The following is a 21,674-nucleotide window of genomic DNA, read 5'->3' on the forward strand; positions in this document are numbered from 1 at the left end:
ACCTACCCAGTCCATTCATATATCAGTGGTCATGAAGGACACAGCCTATACTACAGAACAGGTGGCAGCAGCAGCTATGTCTATTACCTGGGGCAGTTCATGTCGGCTCCCTCGGCCCATTCTCTGGAGCAGTCGGAGCCTCGGTTTCTGCAGGGCCCTTAAGACCTGAGCCAGACTGACTTCCAGATCTCTCCTACGCTGCTCCGAGTCCAGGAGGCCCTGAAGGTCAACCGTCCCAGGTTGGGTGAGTCGAAGCCAGCCAGGTGGCATATCGTCCACGGGGTTGTATAGTGGAAAAGACTTTGGCCTCTGCTGCCAACCTGTCAAAACCCCTGCCCTCCAAATCACTGCAGTGTTCACGACACCACCTACGGTTAACAGCTTCAAGCTGGTTGTCTCAACTCAAAAAACTGCATGAGTGAGACTGATGCAACGATGAAGCAGTAGTTACCTCTTACCTGGACATGGTTTTTTTTCTTCACTAAATAAAATGTAGAAAGCAGTTGGCTTGTCTTTATTTTAAAAAGTACAGAGGGCTACTCTGCCCGCCCCTACACCTTTGTCCCGTCAAGTATCCCATTGCTCTGTGCAGAGGACACTACTGGCCAGTTCCAACACTGAACATTAACCAAGAGGGCACTTAGAGTTTAGCTGGCTGACCCAAGGCTTGGACAAAAATAATGGTGTGAGGGGACTTTTAGGGCCAGCTTCCCAGGCACAGATTAATCTTCTCAATGGAGACTTCATTCATTAGGGCTTGATCTGTGTCATGGAAACCACCCCCTAAGTCCTCGACCCATGTTAATGAATGAGAAGACGTTTACTTAAATACCTAAATAGATTATTATTATTTTTTAATCGACACAAAAACATTGCTGCAAGTCAGTATACATTTTTGAATGAAAATGTGGAGCCAGCAAAAGATTTACAAAGACACGCATTTGTAGAAATCACAAGCATACATGCACACATTGAATCATAATGGAAAACATGAAGAGAAAAAGGAAGAACAGAGTGATGAAGCCTTGCAGATTAGCCAGCTAACTTTTGTAAAACAAACTGAATTCACACTTGACATACAAAATGCTGGCTCTCAATAAAGGCCATTGTCTATGGGAGGTACACAACCTGGCTTTAGCCAACCTATAAAGACCTTAGTTTTCAACCCTGAAAGAGCCTTTGGGTGGATTGAGAAAATTATATAAAATGGTATGCATTACACATAATGCATCCCTGCATGCAAGGCATCTCCCATGTCTTTAGAGAGTTTGTGTGTGGCTACCAGACAGAGTGAGGAGGTATGTGGTGATGAGGCCTTTAAGATATACTCAAGGTGGCAACCACTCCAAATTTAGAGTATAGAAATGTGTTGCATGGAGCTGACACAATCCTCCACTCGCCATGATTGTACATTGTGCTTATTCTATATAAAGGATTTCTATACGCAACGTTCCACCATAGTTGAAGAAGCCCCCGATATTGGGTTTCCTGGCCGAGCCCATAAGGCTTACAGCTTGAAGAGGAACCCAGTGACATCACGACCATTCTCTACTTTATAGTGGAAACTATAGGCTGCGTGTGTGTACATATAGCTTGGCTGCTTCATTGGAACATTTACTACAGAATGTACAGTAGGCAGCCAACTATTGTCCAGTATCTGGGAAAACACTTTTGGGAAACAGCTGGGGAATTACTGACTATGCTTCAGAGCTTAATGTAAACTCATCCCTCCTACTAAAAATGGTCCAAGGTCCATTGTATAGTATTGTCTCTAAAGTTGAGGTCAGTAACCGAAAGGTCACTGGTTGGAATCCCCGAGCCAAATACGTGAAAACTCTGTCAATGTGCGTTTGAGCAAGACACTTAACCCTAATTGCTCCTGTAAGTCACTCTGGATAAGAGTGTCTGCTAAATGATTAAAATGTCAATATAAAAATGTTGACCAATTAATTTATATTTTCAAGTTTATTTGGGTAAGGCAGAAATGGCAGTCATTTTATAGATTCTCCAGACACCAGCACTGATATAATTAAGAAGCAATCAGGAGAGGAATGGCAAACATGTAAGCTTAAGTATGGACAGCACAATTATTCTGGTCCATCCAGTCAGAAATCATAATGGCTTTTTTCCCTCAAGATTGAGTTACTAACTTTACTTGTGCAACGTCATGCCCCAAAGCTTACAAGCTTGAGTCATTTTCACTGTATGAGGGATCTATAAAGTACCTGTGAGGAAGACATGGTGACCGTCCAGTTTAAGAACATGCGGATGTCTTTAAGGTATTGATTACTACGTATTGAGGACACAAAATGCTTGTTTTTCTAACCCTCACACTTCCTTAGACATACACGGACTACAAGAGGATCCTTTTCAGCATAGAACCCACTCTCTTAGACCAACACAAACAAAGTAGAACGCCAGCCACTCGTGACAGACAACAGCATAGTAGCATTTTACCTCAGGGCGCACACACAACACCACCAGGCAAATACATTCAGGTACCTATTTTCCACCAGGGAGAGGCCTCCTTAGAGGCTACCTGGAATGGTGCTCTTCACAGGGAAGGGTGCTTCAGCGGAGACACTTTCAAGATAGTTCAAATACCCTTAAGGACCCCTTCTCTAATATAACTATCATGGGATTTGGACTTTTAAACAACCTATTTTTGGAGTTCTAGGCCCTTTGATGCTCCATCAAAAGGTTGTGAACGTACCAAAAGTACAACAAATCTTAAGATCATTGTTTGGTTGCCTTTGAACAAAAAAAAGTGACTTGGTTTGTTAATGAACCTCAAATTGTAGAGTTCCATCTTTGGCCTGAGCACTTGGCATTGAATGGGTTGAAACCCTGCTCGATCAGCAAAGGCATCAAAAGGAATAGCAATACATCTCCCAAAAGTGACAGAAAACTACGATGATGCCAAAACGACAACATCAACAGTACTGGAAAGAAATAGACATACAAGAAAATTAATTATTTGAGAGTCCCCGACGCATAGGACAATCAATTAATCATTTCACAACCCCCCCCCTCAAGACAAAATGGCTCACAAAGGACATTGACGCAGCAGCAATCTTCAAAAAGAGAGAGAGGAGTACGTACAAGCCCAATAGGAAACCAACAGTGTGTCAATGTACTGAATGTCAACGGTCATTCCTGGTGTCAATGATTTATGGATCCTATGAAGAAAAAGCTGGAATCCCAGTTCAATTCACCATCGGATGTGCAAAGGCCGAAAATAAAGGGAACATTTGTTTGCTGATCAGATCAGTCATTCTCTGTAGTCCAAAGAGTCCAAGGCATATCATTATTTATAATGTCAAGGCACATTTGGTTACCGCATCCACCACAGGTTGTCAAGGCTGTTCATGTTTTATTGGTTCTCTCAGTCTTTTTTTCCCACGTCCACAGTAATTTTGGTGTATAATTGATCCTTCTCCACTTTGACCACTTTGTACGACAGGGTTTTGATGCCGTCTTTGTTCATTGTCTCCCTGGTGTGGGCGATACGGTCGAACCTGGAACGAAAAACCACAGTTCAACCACAATTCAATATCGCGGTTTAGGAACCATGTCTTTTGTTTATTACGGTGTAGCCTATGGCAAACATCTCTTTTGGATTTCACAACAACCGTCACCTGATTAAACATAAAACTACACGACAATCAAACAAATCAAAGTGCTATAGGGAAACGTAATCTACTATACACTAATGTAATATCTACATAGTGACTTCAATAGAGATGAAGGATTAAGTGGCTTATCACTGCAGCTTCGCGTGATAATAAACACATTGCACGCCAATGTTTTCCCAGACTTTTATATTCTATTAAGTTTGCATCGGTACGGAGAAGAAAGTCCAAGTTCAGAAAGTCAGCCAGCGTTAGTGAGAAATGACGTCAAGGGGAACAGTAGCGAGTGAATTAATCCTTGTATGGAGAAGGAAAGGAGAGCCTGGGGAGGGTTTGTTCCATCCCTTCTGCTCTCCTTTACAGATCTAACAGAGCTGGATAGGTGAAAGCAATATAGCTGAAACTAGGTGGACCAAACGCTTACTCCTATCAAATCCAGTTTGGCTATATTCATGTGAAAGGAAGTGAATGAAGACAGAGGCGGTACCATTATAGATTGAAATGCCGCCCCTGAGCATCATGCAGGAGTACTGTTCACAAGGGGGAACCTCACCTCTGAGGGTTGTCTTCGTTCCCACCGTCCCGGTTGTGGCGGATCATCTTGCATTTCCCCACGGCGCCGCTGGGCCGTGAGATGGTCATCCCCTTGGAGCTCAGCCTGTTAAAAGACAGCAGCAACATGCGTCAGAACCCCCGTCTAACTAAAACACTGGACCGCAGTTGCAAAAAAGTTTTGCTCTGAGGAGAAAATCTGCACTTTTTTTTTTTACACTAGTGAAATAAACATAAGAGGTAAAATAAAAGTAGGATAGATGTGAAAGGGAGTAAAACAAGTTCTTTGATTTTCATTCAGTTGCCTCTGGAAGAGATGCAAATTGGCCTTGCTTATTACATAACAGTTCACATTTGTGTAGCTGACACAGCTACAAAAGCTTCCCGAACGCCGTGAATAACATTGATCGTCTCTGGAAACGTCCAGTCTGCCAGTTTACAGTTTCACAATAAAAATGGATGAGGTGAATTATAAACCAACCCCTACTAAGACCTACGAAAAGCAGAAGAGACAAAAACACATCTTAACACCTCGAGCAGTGGGGCATTCAACACTAAGTGTGGAGTTGTTCTTTAATTCAGTTTGGCTGGTCTATAGAGCAAGTATAGGGTTACACATGGCTCAAAAGACACAGGTTAACAAGGCACAGTATATGTTTTGTAGAGCTAATTTAATGCCAAATCCAGCAAAGCTTGGATCACACTACTGAACAAAACTGGCTCTGGAACAGGAGATACTGTAAATTAAGTTAAACAAAGAGAAACATGCATCTCTTTTCACAAAGTACCAGGAGTTGGAACTGGTTCAGGGAACAAAACCGTAAAACTGAATTTTTCACGGAACAGAAACGGGAAGAAAGTGATGCATACTGTTATTTTAAAAAGCATGTTAACCAGTTGATAACGTTATTTTACGTTCCAGAAAAAAAACTAGCCGCAAAATCTTTGCCAGTGTTTAGGCTACCTGCGATGCCTAGGCTAATGTACTAACGTTACAAGTGTGATTCAGAAGATGGAGAGATTTTTAATTCGCTAGAGAAAAATGGATTAACTTCAACGCTAGTTAAGGATACTATAGGCCTAGTTATCACGTTGGATTTAACTACAAAAAGGTAGTGGTGCCGCTCGAACAGTTCGAACAGTCACAGAACAAAAATATTTATGGTTCCAATCCCTGCAAAGTACCCTATTAGTCTTATTTCAGGAAATGTCAGCCTGGGTCTGAAGGAGCCATAACTCTTTCAAAACCACACATTTCTCTTTTAACACATTAACATTTCCTTCAAGAGCAAATGGTGGTAGTGGCATACAAAGGCACTCTCGGGGACAAGTTGGAACAATGCTGACGAGTGTCACTGACGAGTGACAAGAACTAGGCCTATGTTACTATGTGATGGGGCTTCGACACTGAACAAGAAAACTGTTTCATGTGAAACCTTAGCTAACACTTTACCCAATAAATATGAATTATGTGGAGTCGTATTTCTTGCTGTCCTGCTGCTGACTTTTACATGGAGTCCTAATACGCCACAGACGTTAGTCTGTGGGTGTGCGGACTCTGACCTGTTGAAAATGTCGTCGTCCTCCCCTCCCCAGCCCCAGTAGTTGTTGGGGAAGCCGTTGATCTTGAGGAACTGCTCCTTGCTCATTGACGACACACCCCCAAAATACTGGTTGTACGGCAACCTGAGAGAGAAAGAGAGACAGAGAGAGCAGGAGAGAGAAAGATAAATAAATACATGGTGTACTTCGAGTTTAAACAGCTCTCAAATGAAGGGGTCAAGGACTTGGGACCCGACAGAAATTGCAGTCAGTGGTTATGTTCCAGGAAAGAAGTATATGCCTACAAGATGCGGTGCTGCAGAAAAACCCTCTTCCTCTATGCGTCACTGCCTTCTGTAAGTTACATGCTGGCTCTCTGTACACTGTGTACTGTAGGGCCACGTGTAGCTGAGAAACTGAGGCTCCCTGGTTTAGCCTTGCCTCATTTTCTGGTTGATTTTGGACACTAAGAGTTATCCTTGGCTATGACGCGATTCTTTAAATCCCATGGCTAACATTGGAAAGGTCGCCACAATGAAGAAAATCTAATGAAAAGAGAGAAAAAAAAACATTCATCCATTGTGGGATTTAGTCACCGAACAAGGGGAGCTTGGCGTCGCTCCTTGAGCTGGACTTTCCTGCCCAAAGCCTGCTGGATATTCCATCCGGATGCTCTGTGAGCTGCATGCCCCTGGAGGAACATGACACAGTGACAGGACACAAGCTGTTGTGTGTGTGCAACACGGAGGAATTTGGTGACAGGACACCCATAAAAGCCCAGTTAGAAGCTGAGAGACCTGTTCTATGACCTGTACACAGGGCGCACTATGACGTCACATCTGGGACCAGCTTACTTTACTAATCTAAATCTTAAAATCAGAAGCAGACAACGGAGAGAAACTGACTGTAGATCAGCGCCTAGCCTAGCATAAGCCCTACAGCTGTGTAGGCCCAGAGCTGTGTAGGCCCAGAGCTGTGTATCAGAAGAGAAGCTCCCAAATCACTTTATCAAACACAAAGACAGCCTGTAGCCTCACAAGAGCCCTTCCCTGTCTGACGTGTTACACGTGTAGAGCAACAGCTAAACCAACTGGAGTTTGCGCCACAGGTCACTGGACGCCACAAAGCAGAAAACAGTTCAAAACCGTGCGACACTCACAGCATTGCCACCTAAGGCTAAAATGATTAGCATTTAAGCCATTGTGACAGCTGACCTTTGAAGCCAGTACTGCTCATGTGAGCACGTTGTATTAGGCAGGCTATTCAACACACGACTCGAGGCAAATAAAGTCCCAGCAGCTAATGGGGATCCATAATAAATACAAATAAGCAACAGTTCACTACTAGTGTAACTAGATTTAGGGCCTAATTCAAATGACATGTCAAGCTCTTTCCAACACCGCCTATTGCGTTAGCGATCTAAATGCTTGCTTGTCTTACCGACAGAGGTAAGGAGAAACAAGCCTTTGTGCATTTAATATGTTATTCCTTTGGCATGTGATACTTTACCCATAGCCTTATCTTTCTAGCCTTATTCTTGGCTAATCTTTTACAGAACCTGGTTAGGATCAGTCACGTGATCAATAAGGAAGAAGGCAATCATCACCAACCATAAAATATCCTTCATAATTACATCCCCACCCCATGGGGAATGTGGTAGTCAATCACTAAAACCCAGTGAAGGGCTTGGTTTGAAATGCCCACAGCAAACACCTATAGACAGCTACTGAGGTAAAGACAGGCAGAACCAGAAACTCAACAACAAAACAAAAGGCAAAAGTCCATTTTCAATAGGCAACATCAAGCAAAGTCTACCGTTAGCTCTCTGTAACCGCAGTGGTAATTCAGCAGTAAATTGGTTGAAGTGAGTGACACGGATAGAACATCATGGAATCCACAGGTGCTCTTTAAGCTTTTATGTGGCCACTCCTACTAACATTTGTGTCTGTCCTATGTCTGCGCAGTGGACTGGGGGAGAGGCTGAAACCGCCGTGGACTGGGGAGAGGCTGAAACCGCCGTGGACTGGGGAGAGGCTGAAACCGCCGTGGACTGGGGAGAGGCTGAAACCGCCGTGGACTGGGGAGAGGCTGAAACCGCCGTGGACTGGGGAGAATGCCTGGTCATCTGTGGGAGGAGTTGACTTACTTGAAGCCAAACTTGTCCATGGAGACAGACAGGTGCCTGGGCTGGCTGAAGCACTTGTAGGTGTTGCGGTCGTCCATGGGGATGAGGTCCACATCGCTGAAAACAAAGCAGCCGTAGTCGTACTCCTTCAGGGCCTCTGTGTAGCCAACGTTGAGGAGCTTGGCACGGTTAAAGATCTCATCACCGTCCTAGAGAGTGAAAGGAGAGAATATGGGTTTAGAATGGGAAGGTGAATCGTGTAAATCTAAATAGTTATTTTTGAGGGTCTAGACAGGAGTAAGCAACTCTGGTCCTCGTTGTTTGGCCACCCATGTCTAATTGGACTAAAGTGTACACCAGAACCAAGGCTAAACTAAACCATCCAGAGGGCTATCTATTACAATGTGATTGGGAATACAAAAACGTGTCAGAGACTGAGCACTAGATGCTACAAACATCCTACACTGAAGTTTGGAGAGAAAAGTACCAGACTTGTGTAGCTAGTTGGTTTGGACAACTGAAAAACATTGGTGTATACAGTACAGGACTTTGAGTCGTTGGTCTTTGATGACGTTATGTTGGCATCTTCTTGTTCGCTGGAAAACATGCATTTACCCTTAATATCAAGAGTACGTGCACGTACAAACTTGAAATTCATATTCTGTGTTGCTGATGCAGGGTCATCAAAGCTTTGCAGGCCCAGCTCTTTGTGGCTTCGTGTAGCTGTTACGCTAGGTCTTTTCAAGGGTGTATAATCAACAGATTCGAATACAATTTAATAGCGCAAAAAATGTGTCAGTGGCATTTTAGGAGCTTATGGATTGTGACCGCTACATGTAGAGTGAATGTAACTAGAGACAGAATTCTAATGGGAAGGAGAGAATTTTCTCCAAGGTGTAGGATAATTATTATGACTCAAAAACAAAGGAATGCTGATGGACATGGATAGGTAAATCTGGGAGACAACCATTTCCCATTTTGAAACTTAAAGCAGTAATCGAGTTTCAGCAGTTCTCGTCTTATAATCATTGGCCTAGCTTAATGAAAAAAAGGGGGGGACAAAATATCCTTAAATTGGGGGATTGAATGACAGAATATCATATTGTAGTCTGTACAGGCTTTTACACTTAAGCCAACATATTCTGGGCGCTTTTCAGGGCTGGCATGTCATCCACTACTTGTTGGGTGGGTATTTTTATTCTCTTTTTGTGTTCTCTGGCTGCATACATGGTCAGTTACCAGGGATAATGTTCGTCAGTGTCCTGGGATGATTCTCTGTGCGGTGTCCTTTGGCAACAACAAAAAAACGGGAGCATCGTGTTCTGTGTCAATGTGCCTTCAATGTGGGCGGAGTGACTTTCAAATGGACACGTCTCATATATCACTGGCTTTATCTGATGGTCCTCCTGAAAAAGTTCAGCTTGAATACCCATAGAACCAAAAGTGTCTAAAATACTCAAAATGGAGGTAGATGAAACCTAACAACATGCAATCGAAAACAAGGACTGAGGTTCTCAAATTAAAGAATAGTGTGGCTAGTGTTTTAATAAAAACATGTATTTTTATTTTTAAAACGACAACAATCTAAAAAGAACAGGAAAATGAGGAGGGGGGTCTGGATGCCACAAAGCAGCGAAGTTCAAGTCATCTGAAGAGGCGTTCCAACCCTTGGACAATTGATTCAATGTTCAGTAGTGTTCTCTGCTGATGCACTTTCCCGTCAGTCACACGTCACACATTGTGGTGATATGAGACAGACATGTACACTGATTGAAATAAATGCATTAACATCTGCTACGGTCTGAAATAAATATCCGCTAAGGAGGTCTGTGAGTGTGTTTATGGGAGTGAGTGTGTGTTTTTTTTTTTCTTCCACCAAGTGATGCATCCCTCTCTCCTCCAGTGCATGACAGCTTCACCTGTATACAGGATGTGGATCATTTGCAAAGATGGAAACAAGCAAGTGAAGAAGACAGCATGAGACTAAAATAGATCTCTAATTCAATGAGACAGAGAGAGAAAGTAATCCCATATTACCAGTAGAACCCCTCAGCCCATGGGATCACGCAATTGGCCAGAGCAAGCTGGGGGCCGGTCTCACCTCTTGCAGCGACCACAGCCATTGGCCAGATACGCCTGACATGCAAAAGGACGGCGGTTTGAGCAAGGGGCCAGGGAAAGGAGGAAATAAAACAAGGGAGGAAAAGATAGGAAAGGCTAGGAGAAATAGGAGAGAAGAGAGAAACAAAGACTGAGTAGAATTTCAACAAAGACCCCATAATTGTGTTTAACAGCATTGAACGGCCTTCTAGCAAATGGAAAAAGTCAGATTGGCCCATTAGTATAAAAGCAGCCATTAAAGCTTATTTTCTTTGCAGCGGACACCAATTTGCTACCTGTGCAGGAGACTGGAGTGGAGCATACTTAAAAAAAAATATATATATATATAAAAAAAAAAGCTATATGCTGAAATAGAACCATGTATTTACTGCGTATAGCCTAGGTGTAGCGTTCACCCTACAACATGCTGGTTTCCCACACTTTACCTGTTAGTGGGTGGGAGGCAATAGACTCATGTCCTGGCATGAGACCTGAAAGAGAAGTTACGCCTTCAAGCTAAAACCCAGTACTGGCCTCGCAAGTGCCAATAGTGCCTACATCTGCAAAGAATCATGTCCTTAAATGGACCATTGAACTACACCGTACTGATACACATTTTTTTTTATCCAATAGGAATAGATTTAATCTACAACATGGCCCTGTACGCTAGCATTAACTTTGGTTGTCAATAAAATGTTCAAAAGTTACTTTGCTTTAACCCAGAGCGTTGATGACTTGAAGGATATTGAGAAGAATGGATATCGTTATCCTACGTTAAGGTCAGCCTTTGCGTGAAATGGGATTAGGTGACCCAATAACTACTACATTTTCACCTTGTCAACTCTGGGCTCTGCAGTGGCATTCATACTACAGTTTGTCCTTTTGCCAGATTGATTTCCAAATACACTCAAGGCCAACTTTAGTATTCCCATAAGTCAATAAATCCCCACACCTGTGAGAATTCAGTCTAACTACTTACAGCATCACCTCACACACACACAAAACAAGTTTCTGCCCATTTGCCTGTGGCCTCATGTTTAGAGATTTCTACAAATGGGGAGATAGTCAGTGAGAGATGGAGAGACAGAACCTCATTTTAGGCAGGAAAGCTCTCACTTCATGAAACCAAAGTGTTTTAGGTGGCACCACTCAGGCTAATGATTGCCATTGATAATGACCATCAACACTGGCCAGTTTGTAGCTAGGCTACTTGTCAAAACAGAGTAGCCAACTTGTGGCACTAAGTGCTTATCATGATCACTAGTCATCGGTAGCCATACAAATGGCGTGATGTCTACGGTCAACTTGTCCGTTTTCATGCAAAGGTTTTATATACACCAAATGGCCAAAAGTATGTGGACACGCCTTGAAATTAGTGGATTTGGCTATTTTAGCCACACCCATGGCTGACAGGTGTATAAAATGGAGTACACAGCCATACAATCTCCATAGACAAACATTGGCAGTAGAATGGCCTTACTGAAGTTCTCAGTGACTTTCAACGTGGCACCGTAATTTCCAACAAGTCAGTTCGTAAAATTTATGCCCAGCTAGAGCTTTCCCGGTCAACTGTAAGTGCTGTTATTGTGAAGTGGAAACATCTAGGAGCAACAATGACTCAGCCGTGAAGTGGTAGGCCACACAAGCTCACCGAACAGGACCGAAGAGTGCTGATGCAACAGAAGACAAATTATTTTTACGCACAACACTCACTACCACTGCAGCATCAGCACAAGAACTGTTCATCAGGAGCTTCATGAAATGGGTTTCCATGGCCGAGCAGCCACACTCATGCCTAAGATCACCATGCACAATGCTAAGCGTCAGCTTGAGTGGTGTAAAGCTCACTGCCATTGGACTCTGGAGCAGTGGAAATGTGTTCTCTGGAGTGATGAATCACGCTTCACCATCTGGCAGCCCGACGGACAAATTTGGGTTTGGCGGATGACAGGAGAACGCTATCTGCCTGTGCCAACTGTAAAGTTTGGTGGAGGAGGAATAATGGTCTGGTGTTGTTTTTCATGGTTCGGGCTAGGCACCTTAGTTCCAGTGAAGGGAAATCTTAATGCTACAGCATACAATGCCATTCTAGACGATTCTGTGCTTCTAACTTAGAGGCAATAGTTTGGGAAAGGCCCTTCCTGTTTCATCGTGACAATGCCCCCATGCACAGAGTGAGGTCCATACAAAAGTGGTTTGTTGAGATCGGTGTGGAAGAACCTGACTTGCCTGCACAGAGCCCTGTCCTCAACCCCATCGAACACCTTTGGGATGAATTGGAATGCCGACTGCGAGTCAGGCTTAATCGCCCAACATCAGTGCCCGACCTCACTAATGTTATTGTGGCTGAATGGAAGCAAGTCCCGCAGCAATGTTCCAACATCCAGTGGAAAGCCTTCCCAGAAGAGTGGAGGCTGTTATAGCAGCAAAGGGGGAGGGGGGAACCAATGCCCATGATTTTGGAATTAGGTGTTCGACGAGCAGGTTTCCACATACTTTTGGGCAAGTAGTGTAAGTAGATGCACCGCTAAACAATAAAATGGGCCTACTTGATTGCAATAAAAAGCCCAAATTAGGCCTACTGATCGTTTTTACATCTGGAAAAGACAGGATTTTTTGTACCCAGGCCAGGTTCCCCAAATGTTGTGCATTCACGTTTAAGTACAACCCTTATTGAATTCTTCCATTTGTTATCTGTAACCAAGTCTATACACTTTGAGTACATAAAAAGAGCTTTCTTTTAATAAAGGATCTTGATGAAAAGAAACAGGAATGTGTGAGGATAAAAAGAGCATTCCAGACAGGATTGTTCTCTCAGGTCTTTAAAGTGACAGAGATAGCCCCGTCTGAAAGCCACTGTATTTTGTGCCATGTCCATTGGTGTTCAGTGCTAGTTTGACGATAGAGAGCATGAGTCTCTTGGCTGTGCAAACACCATGAATAAATAAAGGAAATTGCTGATGGACAAAGAACAGACGCAGAGACAAATACTGGCACTACGTTGCCAGATCTGATTTCTTTCCCCATAGATGGGAACAAAGGATTAGGCCTACTGCGAATTGTAGGAGTTCTTTAAAGAAGGGAGGCAAGAGTTATTTGGACGCTTGCCTACTTTTTCCTCTCGACTAAAGCAAGAAATTCCTTTATGGAAAACAGACATTTGGGCAATTCCACAGTAACGGAATTACACCGAGACGCCAATTTTTCCACTTTAAAATGTATGCCAAACAAAAATCATTCCTTTCAAAGTTCAACAAACCATACAAATCTATGCGCAATGACTACTTTGAACAATTTAAACCGTAAAAAAATACACGCACACAACCGGTCAAAAGTTTTAGAACACCTACTCATTCAATGGATTCTTTATTTTTACATTCTAGAACAATAGTGAGGACATCAAAACTATGAAATAACACATATGGAATCATGTAGTAACCAAAAGTGTTAAACAAATCAAAATATATTTTATATTTGAGATTCTTCCAATTGCCACCCTTTGCCTTGATGACAGCTTTGCACACTTGACATTCTCTCAACCAGCTTCATGAGATAGTCACCTGGAATGCATTTCAATTAACAGGTGGGCCTTTTTTATTTAACCAGGCAAGTCAGTTTCTTATTTACAATGACGGCCTACGCCGGCCAAACCCGGAGAGTTGCAAAGAAAAAGCCATTTCTCAGACTGGCCAATAAAAAGAAAAGAACAGTCACTGGACAGAGGAACTCTGCCTAGAAGGCCAGCATCCCGGAGTTGCCTCTTCACTGTTGACGTTGAGACTGGTGTTTTGCGGGTACTATTTAATGAAGCTGCCAGTTGAGGACTTGTGAGGCATTCATTTCTCAAACTAGACACTAATGTACTTGTCCTCTTGTTCAGATGTGCAACGGGGCCTCCTGCTCCTCTTTCTATTCTGGTTAGAGACAGTTTGCGCTGTTCTGTTAAGGGAGTAGTACGAGATCTTCAGTTTCTTGGCAATTTCTCACATGGAATAGCCTTCATTTCTCAGAACAAGAATAGACTGATGAGTTTTGGAAGAAAGGTCTTTGTTTCTGGCCATTTTGAGCCTGTAGTCAAACCCACAAATGCTGATACTCCAGATACTCAACTAGTCTAAAGGCCAGTTTTATTGCTTCTTTAAATCAGAACAGTTTTCAGCTGTGCTATCATAATTGCAAAAGGGTTTTCTAATGATCAATTAGCCTTTTAAAATGATAAACTTGGATTAGCTAACACAACGTGCAATTGGAACACAGGAGTGATGTTTGCTGATAATGGGCCTCTGTACGCCTATGTAGATATTCCACAAAAAATCAGCTGTTTCCAGCCACAATAGTAATTTCCAACATTAACAATGTCTACACTGTATTTCTGATCAATTTGATATTATTTTAATGGACAATTTTTTGGGGGCTTTTCTTTCAAAAACAAGGACATTTCTAAGTGATGCCATCTTTTGAACAGTGGTGTACATTTACTGGACAGAATTACAATAAAATCTCCCTCAGTTTTTATTGTTACCAAACTTTGATAGGAAAAACTGTGCAGATACAATGTGTTTTTGTAAAATTGTCAGTGGAAAGTATTGAAAGTGTAGTCCTTGTGCATGGAGTTGTATTGTTTGTTAAACCTTGAAATCAATGGTTTTTCTTTGGCATACATTTTAAAGTGAAAAATCTGAGTCTCAGCGTAAACCGTTACCATGGAATTGCCCATATGTCTCTGTCCCAGAAGAGTTACTCAACAAGAAAACAAATCTACCAGTACATCTCTCAACTAGTCACTGGGCAACTGCCATTACAGCCTGTCATTTGGGAGCTTGATGCCATTTTCTTTTTACATAGCCTAGGCTAACACGTAAAAAACAAACCCAAATAAAATATGGCAAAAGTACCTGTACTTGTGGTTTACCATACCAGTAAACTCTAGCTATCCTATATTGGAAATATACTGACCACGTGTTTGTTTCATGCATTAAAACCACCTAATTTAAAGGGGCACTGCCTGCACTAAGATTTGCTCACTGGTTAAAATCTTACTGCATTTCCCACTACTAGTGCTGAGTGATTAGCGCTTTTTGAAGTCGGTTTGATTATTTAAAAAATAATGTATTAAAAAAATAACTGTTACATTAAAAGCACTATGCATTATGTGGGCTGAATGCTGTAACAGAATAAAACAATTAATACAAGTCCAATGATAGTAGTGACTGCCCATTACTGTTTACTAACCATTAATTCACATTACTTTAGTAATAGGTTTCAGTTGTGTATAACATTTGTTTTATTTGATGACAATTATTTCATTCCAAGTCACCATCTCACCTCTATAGAGCGGCTGCCTATGCTGTCTGACAAAATCACTATACTGTAGTTCTTCAAAGTAAAAAAAGGCATACCTTTAAGACTGCTGAATACCAAGTATCAATCACTTAGATCATGCATTAAGGCAGTGATACCTCGCAAAGAAACAGCTACTCTTTAGATCACCTCACAATCGTGCATTGTTCCCTCTTCCATAGCAGTCGTAAAAGAAACACAGACCGGACAAGTAGATGAGCAATGGATTATGGTCATTGTAGTTAATTACCATGTTTTATGGACTATGTAGAATATTGGCCTGTTGGAAATAACAACTGCCTACTACATTGCAGTTCAGGCTTGATTTGATTTGATTTATCTCCAGAGAAACTGCAATGTGCGCATTGAGCTCACAGAAAAAACAAACAAAATGGAATTCCAATAATCACTCAGCACTACCAACTACTCCACACAGGCAGACAGAGAGCAGACAGGGGCCGGGAAGGACTCACCTGGTTGATAACGTAGATGCCGTAGTCCAGCTGCTGGCGCTGAAGGATGGGATGGAGGTAGTACAGCCAGAACTTGAGGTGCTCGTCGCGGTTGCGGAAAGGGATGATGATAGCCACCTTCTGGAGGGCCACACAGTCTTTGGGCTTGAAACGCCCCCCATTCTGAAGATTGGGGTTCTCCTTCCTCACCACATCAAGGCTGACTGGGTTAGAGAACTCAATTCGCAGTGGGCCCACTGGATGAGAACAGGAGAGAAGGGAAGTCTTATACAATTTTGTCAGGGCTCTCTATCTACAACAGCCCTGATAACTGATGATTTCAGTAGAGCCAATGGAAATAGCATGTAAAATCTGTTAATATTGTAGACCTAATTTCCTATTGCAAGAAAATCCAGCCTAGTTCTCCAATCTCCTGCGACTGCCTTTTCTGCTGACAATAACCTCTCAGCTGTTTTATTATTGAACACAATAGTGTGGCTCCTATATGCCAGTGGCTTACACAAGTAGCTACAGTAGGTCAAATTACAAAAGCCATACAAAAAAATAACAGAAGGTTAAACTGCATATATGATGTAGTGAACTTATTGTATTGTTTTCTGTAATGTGACCTGGAGGTTGATGTTCCTAGACTGCATTGCTTTTCAATTCAATCTCCAAGTCAGCTGAGGGGAGAATGTGCACACCACTTTAATCCACCAATTCCCACCCAGCAGTCAGGGTTTTGTGGCAGAGCGACAGATCAGCTCGGGCCACAGCTGCATAAACCAATTTTTTAAACTTGAGCTATGAGAGAAGGCCTCTGAACAACAACAAACCTTTGTGGAAACAAGCAAAGCTGCTCATTCAAGAGCATTAGCAGTAGACCTATGCTATGCATTAATAATGTAAGTGTACCCGGTGTGAAATGGCTAGCTAGTTAGCGGGGACGACACTCGTTCTGAGACCTTGAAGTAGTTTTTGTGGAGCGATGGGTAACCGTGCTTCGAGGGTGACTTGTCGATTTGTGTAGAGGGTCCCTGGTTCGAGCCCAGGTAGAGGCGAGGAGAGGGACGGAAGCAAAACTGTTACATAAGGGTGTGGGCGTGTGGCCATAGATATACCTATTGTATGAATAAGTGAAATATCAAACCCTACAGGCTAAGTGGTCATAAAATAACTAAGACATGACTAACTGGTTATACTTGGCGCTTGTAGGTTGCATTAAGATACAGATTAAAGCGACATATGTAATGCAAACTCTACCCATTCCTCATCAGAGCAGATTAATGAATGACTGTGTCCGATTTACATGGTCAACAACTTTTATTCTTTGCTGATAAAAACCACTTTTGGCAAGACTACCAACCAGGCATCATATGACTATAAAACGTACCAGTGAGTCTACAGCATACGTCAGAAATATTGATTATGCAATGTTGATTAAATATTAGTTGCCATCGACTCGTTATTAGTTTTGGCAACACATTCATAGCTACTTACCAAGCAGTGGCGAAGTGTCAAGACATTTTACAAGTTCTTTGGTGAGTGTAGATGTCACGTTGTCTATAGAAAAGCGGTTCGTTTCAACCACGTCAGGTTTGGTGTCCTTTGATGTAGTTTGGTCATGCTTTTTCGCTGTGTTCGCTTGCTGATTTTGTGCAAACGAAAATTTTATATCTAACGACCTCACGTAAAAAATTAAAGTGACCGAAATATGGAGAAAACATAGAATGACGACCAATTTGCAAGTTCTATGGAGAACACTGAAATTCACAGTTGAATCCCGCATCATTAGCATGCTATGCTATGCTAAATCAGATACTGTAGCTAGTTAAATTGATAAACAAATCTAAAGTAGGTAACGTTGACGTTACAAAGTTGCAACACCATACCCAATTTCCACGGAAGTCACTGTCAACTAGCTACCGTTAGATAATTTGCTAGCTAGATGCTAACGGTACAATTGCTCATTTTCGCTCGAGACAACTTCAAGAAAAAGTTGACAGTTTTATCCTTTACCTTGCTTGTACTTTAGTCGTATTTCGTATAAGAAATTAGTTATCTGGTTGTAAAAGCCTCCCTCAAGTTAATACCAGCCATCACTGCTAACTGTCCCAAATTACTTAAAACTATTTAGCTAGCTTTATCAGGTGTTATCGCTAGGTAGTAAACTAACAGCAGCAAGTCCGAGGTGAGATTCTCGAAATGATTCGTTTCCCGTTATGTTAGCCAAATTGACTTCAACTAAACTCAAACACACATATCCGATGGTATAATGCTATTGTAATTAAAATATTAGCGTCCAGGATTAAAAAAGTAACGTCAGAGTTGTACAATTTGGAAACAAACTACGTAATCCCTCAGCCATTTCCTTGTGGAGACCCCAACATAAATTCGTGGCTAGTTCAAGTGACATCTTCCATGTGAACTGCAGCAGGGAGGAGTCTACCCTACGAAAAACTTCTTCTTCGATGAGGTTTAACGGCGGTTGGCATCCAATATGTTGCATTAACGCCACCTACTAGATAAACAAATACCCTACTATAACACTACACTCACAGAAAATTCTCAAAACAAATAAAATTAAAATAACACCACCCTACTCCACTATTTAAATCTATTTAGTCCTAACTCATGCCAACAACCTGAAAGGATGGGACATCACCACTTAACAGACCCTGTAACTCTTCTGATGTTAAGTCTTGCACACCCAAATAGCTCTCTGCAGCTGTCACCACAACCTCAAATTTCTGTGACTTATGTTCCATCCCTGTAGTACAGTTGATAACCATTGCTATAAATGCTAAAGATCCAACCTCACTAAAACATATATCACTTGTTGGCCTGTCCCTCTTTACTGGTACAGATCTACTACTCACACCACTCCTCTTAGGATCCCTCCCCCTTGACCCATCTTCCTCTACTTTCTTCACTGCCTCAGCATATGACAACTTCTGCACTACTCTCATCCTGGAAGCCTCAACCTGCCTCTCTCACACGGGACATTTCTGATCCCCAGCACCATGGGCACCTCGACAATTAACACATACCACTACTTTCCCTAATGCTACACATTCCTTTGTCTCATGCCCTTCTGCACACTTTTCACACCTAGGAACCTCCCTCCTACACACTGCTGCCACATGCCCATAAGCTTGACACCTGTAACAACGTAACGTATTCGGCACAAAAGCTCATGCAGTATAAGTTATATATCCTAACATCACTTTGTTGGGCAAAGACTCAACATCAAAACTCAAAAGAACAGACAATGACTTCAGTTTCACCACTCTCGCCACTCTGTCTCTGTCGCACCAAACGACGAGCATCACAAACACTGGGAATCTTCCCCTTCAGTTGGTCAACTTTTACATTTACTGCTACCCCAGTAATCACTCCTTTCAATGGCGCCCTTTTCTTGAGAGCGAAACAATTTACATTTCTTGCTCCCATTCGTTTAACACAGAGCTCCTTCTCCCAGCAGAAACACAAACAATTATCACAAGACCACTTCTGGTTACCCTCACCGATTCCACAGTACCCAACTCTGTTTTCACCCACCCTGAAACCACAAATGGATCAGCAATAAACTTCACTCCAACTGTCGCAGACTCATCTTTATCCTGACCCTCTGTGCAAGCCTCGGGCTCCGAGAACTTCACCACACCTACCACCTCCGATATTTTGCCCTCATTCACTTCCATTTCTCCTCCTGTCTTCAGCTCACTCCGCTTACATTTTCTACCATTCTTCTTTAACAAAACATCTCCCTTTTTCTGCTATTTTTAACCGACTCAAGCTCACCATCTTCCTCCCGCTCTCTCTTAAACCTCCTCTGCCTATTCCAAGTATACATCTCCTTATGATAATACTGAACTTCTCCTGACATACATCTTGTTTGCTTTCTCAAGGGATGTCATTTAACCAGCTATCATGATCTCCGTACAATCAGCGCAAACCCCTCGGGATGTAGCGCTCAACAGTGCATCCAATTTATAATGCAGCTGCTTCATCTTGATGATATTCTTTATCAAAGCTACCGCGACACTTTTCAATTTCAAACTAGCGCGCTCTCAGGGTCCATTCACTGCCTGCAACTCTGCTCAAGCTCCCTCACGACGGACCCCTATGAAGAACCGAGTGTGCGTACAGTTACATGACATTACGCCTATTCTGTTGCAAAACGTTTTTCACCAGAAACCGTTTACTCCAAAAGGAAAACGTTTTGTAACGAAAACGAGTTTCTATTGAACAAATCATTTAGGTCCCTCCCCATTTCGTTCAGTTTGCTTTGTTTGCTTCCGTTTGGTTATTAAACGCTAAACGGTTTCAGTTGCAAGACGTAATGAATACATCCCAAGCAATAAAGTGTTTGTAGTAGTTATATCTTCTATGATATGCTTGTAAATGTTACTGGTTGGTTTTCCTTTATATATGCACTGACTAACTGAAGTTGGTCTTTCGAAACTTTTGTCTTTGTTTGACAGATGGAAATAAAATTAAACTATGAAATTCAATTGTCAGTGTAAATCAATAACAACATATGGTAGTTATTAAACTGTTTATTTAGTGTATCTGGTTTTATGTTATTGTCCCTTTTAAAATGAAACATTCAGTCTGTTAGTAAAAATGATTTCAAATGGAGCACTAAATTAAGAGCAGGCTTTATTTCATTGGACAATGAGATCAAGGCATATGTGACCTCCATTGATAGAATTAATCAACCGCAAAAAATGTTTTGATCAAATCTGCATAAACATTCCATTGTGTGAGACAGGTATTTCACCGGATGTATAAATGTGAAGCATCCTCTTGGCGTTTCGACTCACTAACGTTACCAAATGTGATAGTGAGAGGAAGCCCAGTGGTCGGAAGTGGGAGAAGATGGAACGAGATGGATTTTGTCCGACATTCTGCTAATTTTCTCATCGATAAAACATTTGATCTCAATACAGTTTTCTATTCCCAAAACTATAACCTGTTACGAACAGATTGCACTAAGTTTTGTAGACTTAATATATGCTAGAACGCACCAATAGGATCTCTAGCTCGAGTTTGGCTCTGCCCACCTCTTGTTTGTTCTGCCCACTGACTCATTTGTTTCGATTTGAAACGACAGTCTGTGGTTCATCTTGGTTTAATTATAATAATCTTTGTTAAAATGTTGATCGAGGCAGTGTCCCCATGTCAAATATATCATACAAGCGCCACCCCGTGGCGGACGGCGATTCGTTGTGATACATTGTGTCCATGATAATTATGTTTCACTTGAATATTGTGTTAGCAAAAAAGTTTCGTTTTTTTTAATGTTTTTTTTTTATTTGATCATTACCAGCTGGTGTGTGTCAATTACATTTTTTTACAGGCAAACTCCCCCAAGGTAACTACCTATGCTTCTGGTGTAATTCATGACCTGGAGGCCTTGAGTTGTTTATAACACATTCATCAAGCTGAAAAGCTGTCTCTATTTGCAACAGACCCATGACTATACAGTTGCAAAGACCAAATTTCACAAGTGAGGGCACGTGTATGCCCAGACTAGAGCCTGCTTCCTGGCATGCTCCAAAAGACTTTGGACCCAACCATGGACCCAACAGACCAAAGTTAGTTTTTGTGCAGCAGTACACTGTGGACTGGATAATGCAGTCTGTGTGGGTTGCTCTCATGTTATATTTTTTATTTTGCATTTAGGCCTGGTAGATCCTCTGCTGAAACATTCCCCACATACAGAGGTCAGACAGAAGGATGGGCATCCCTTGAACCATCCCATCCAGGTATTATATTATATTGGTGTGGACAGAATTCAATCAAACCTGCATTGTGGGATTTATGCAATAGCTCTTTCCCCATGGTCAGTGTGGGTTTTCCCCAGTATACCTGGTAATAAAACACGGAAACAGGAAGATTATCTATTTTTTCCCCTTACACTGA

At 42.1% G+C, this 21,674-nt stretch overlaps 1 protein-coding gene across 1 annotated transcript; it reads right to left on the minus strand.

Annotated features, from left to right (window-relative positions):
- Positions 1 to 837: 837 nt before the first annotated feature.
- On the minus strand, positions 838 to 18,540 carry LOC106604638 (beta-1,4-galactosyltransferase 1). The gene is made up of 6 exons (XM_014199477.3): positions 17,244 to 18,540; positions 15,765 to 16,000; positions 7,873 to 8,060; positions 5,748 to 5,870; positions 4,186 to 4,290; positions 838 to 3,518 (listed from the first exon to the last, which is right to left on the minus strand). The coding sequence occupies exons 1-6, from the start codon at positions 17,539 to 17,541 to the stop codon at positions 3,386 to 3,388; spliced, it is 1,083 nt and encodes a 360-aa protein (XP_014054952.1). The 5' UTR covers positions 17,542 to 18,540; the 3' UTR covers positions 838 to 3,385.
- Positions 18,541 to 21,674: the final 3,134 nt, after the last annotated feature.

This window comes from Salmo salar, chromosome 05 (assembly GCF_965601325.2).
Source record: "Salmo salar chromosome 05, fSalSal1, whole genome shotgun sequence".
Lineage (NCBI taxonomy): Eukaryota > Metazoa > Chordata > Actinopteri > Salmoniformes > Salmonidae > Salmo > Salmo salar.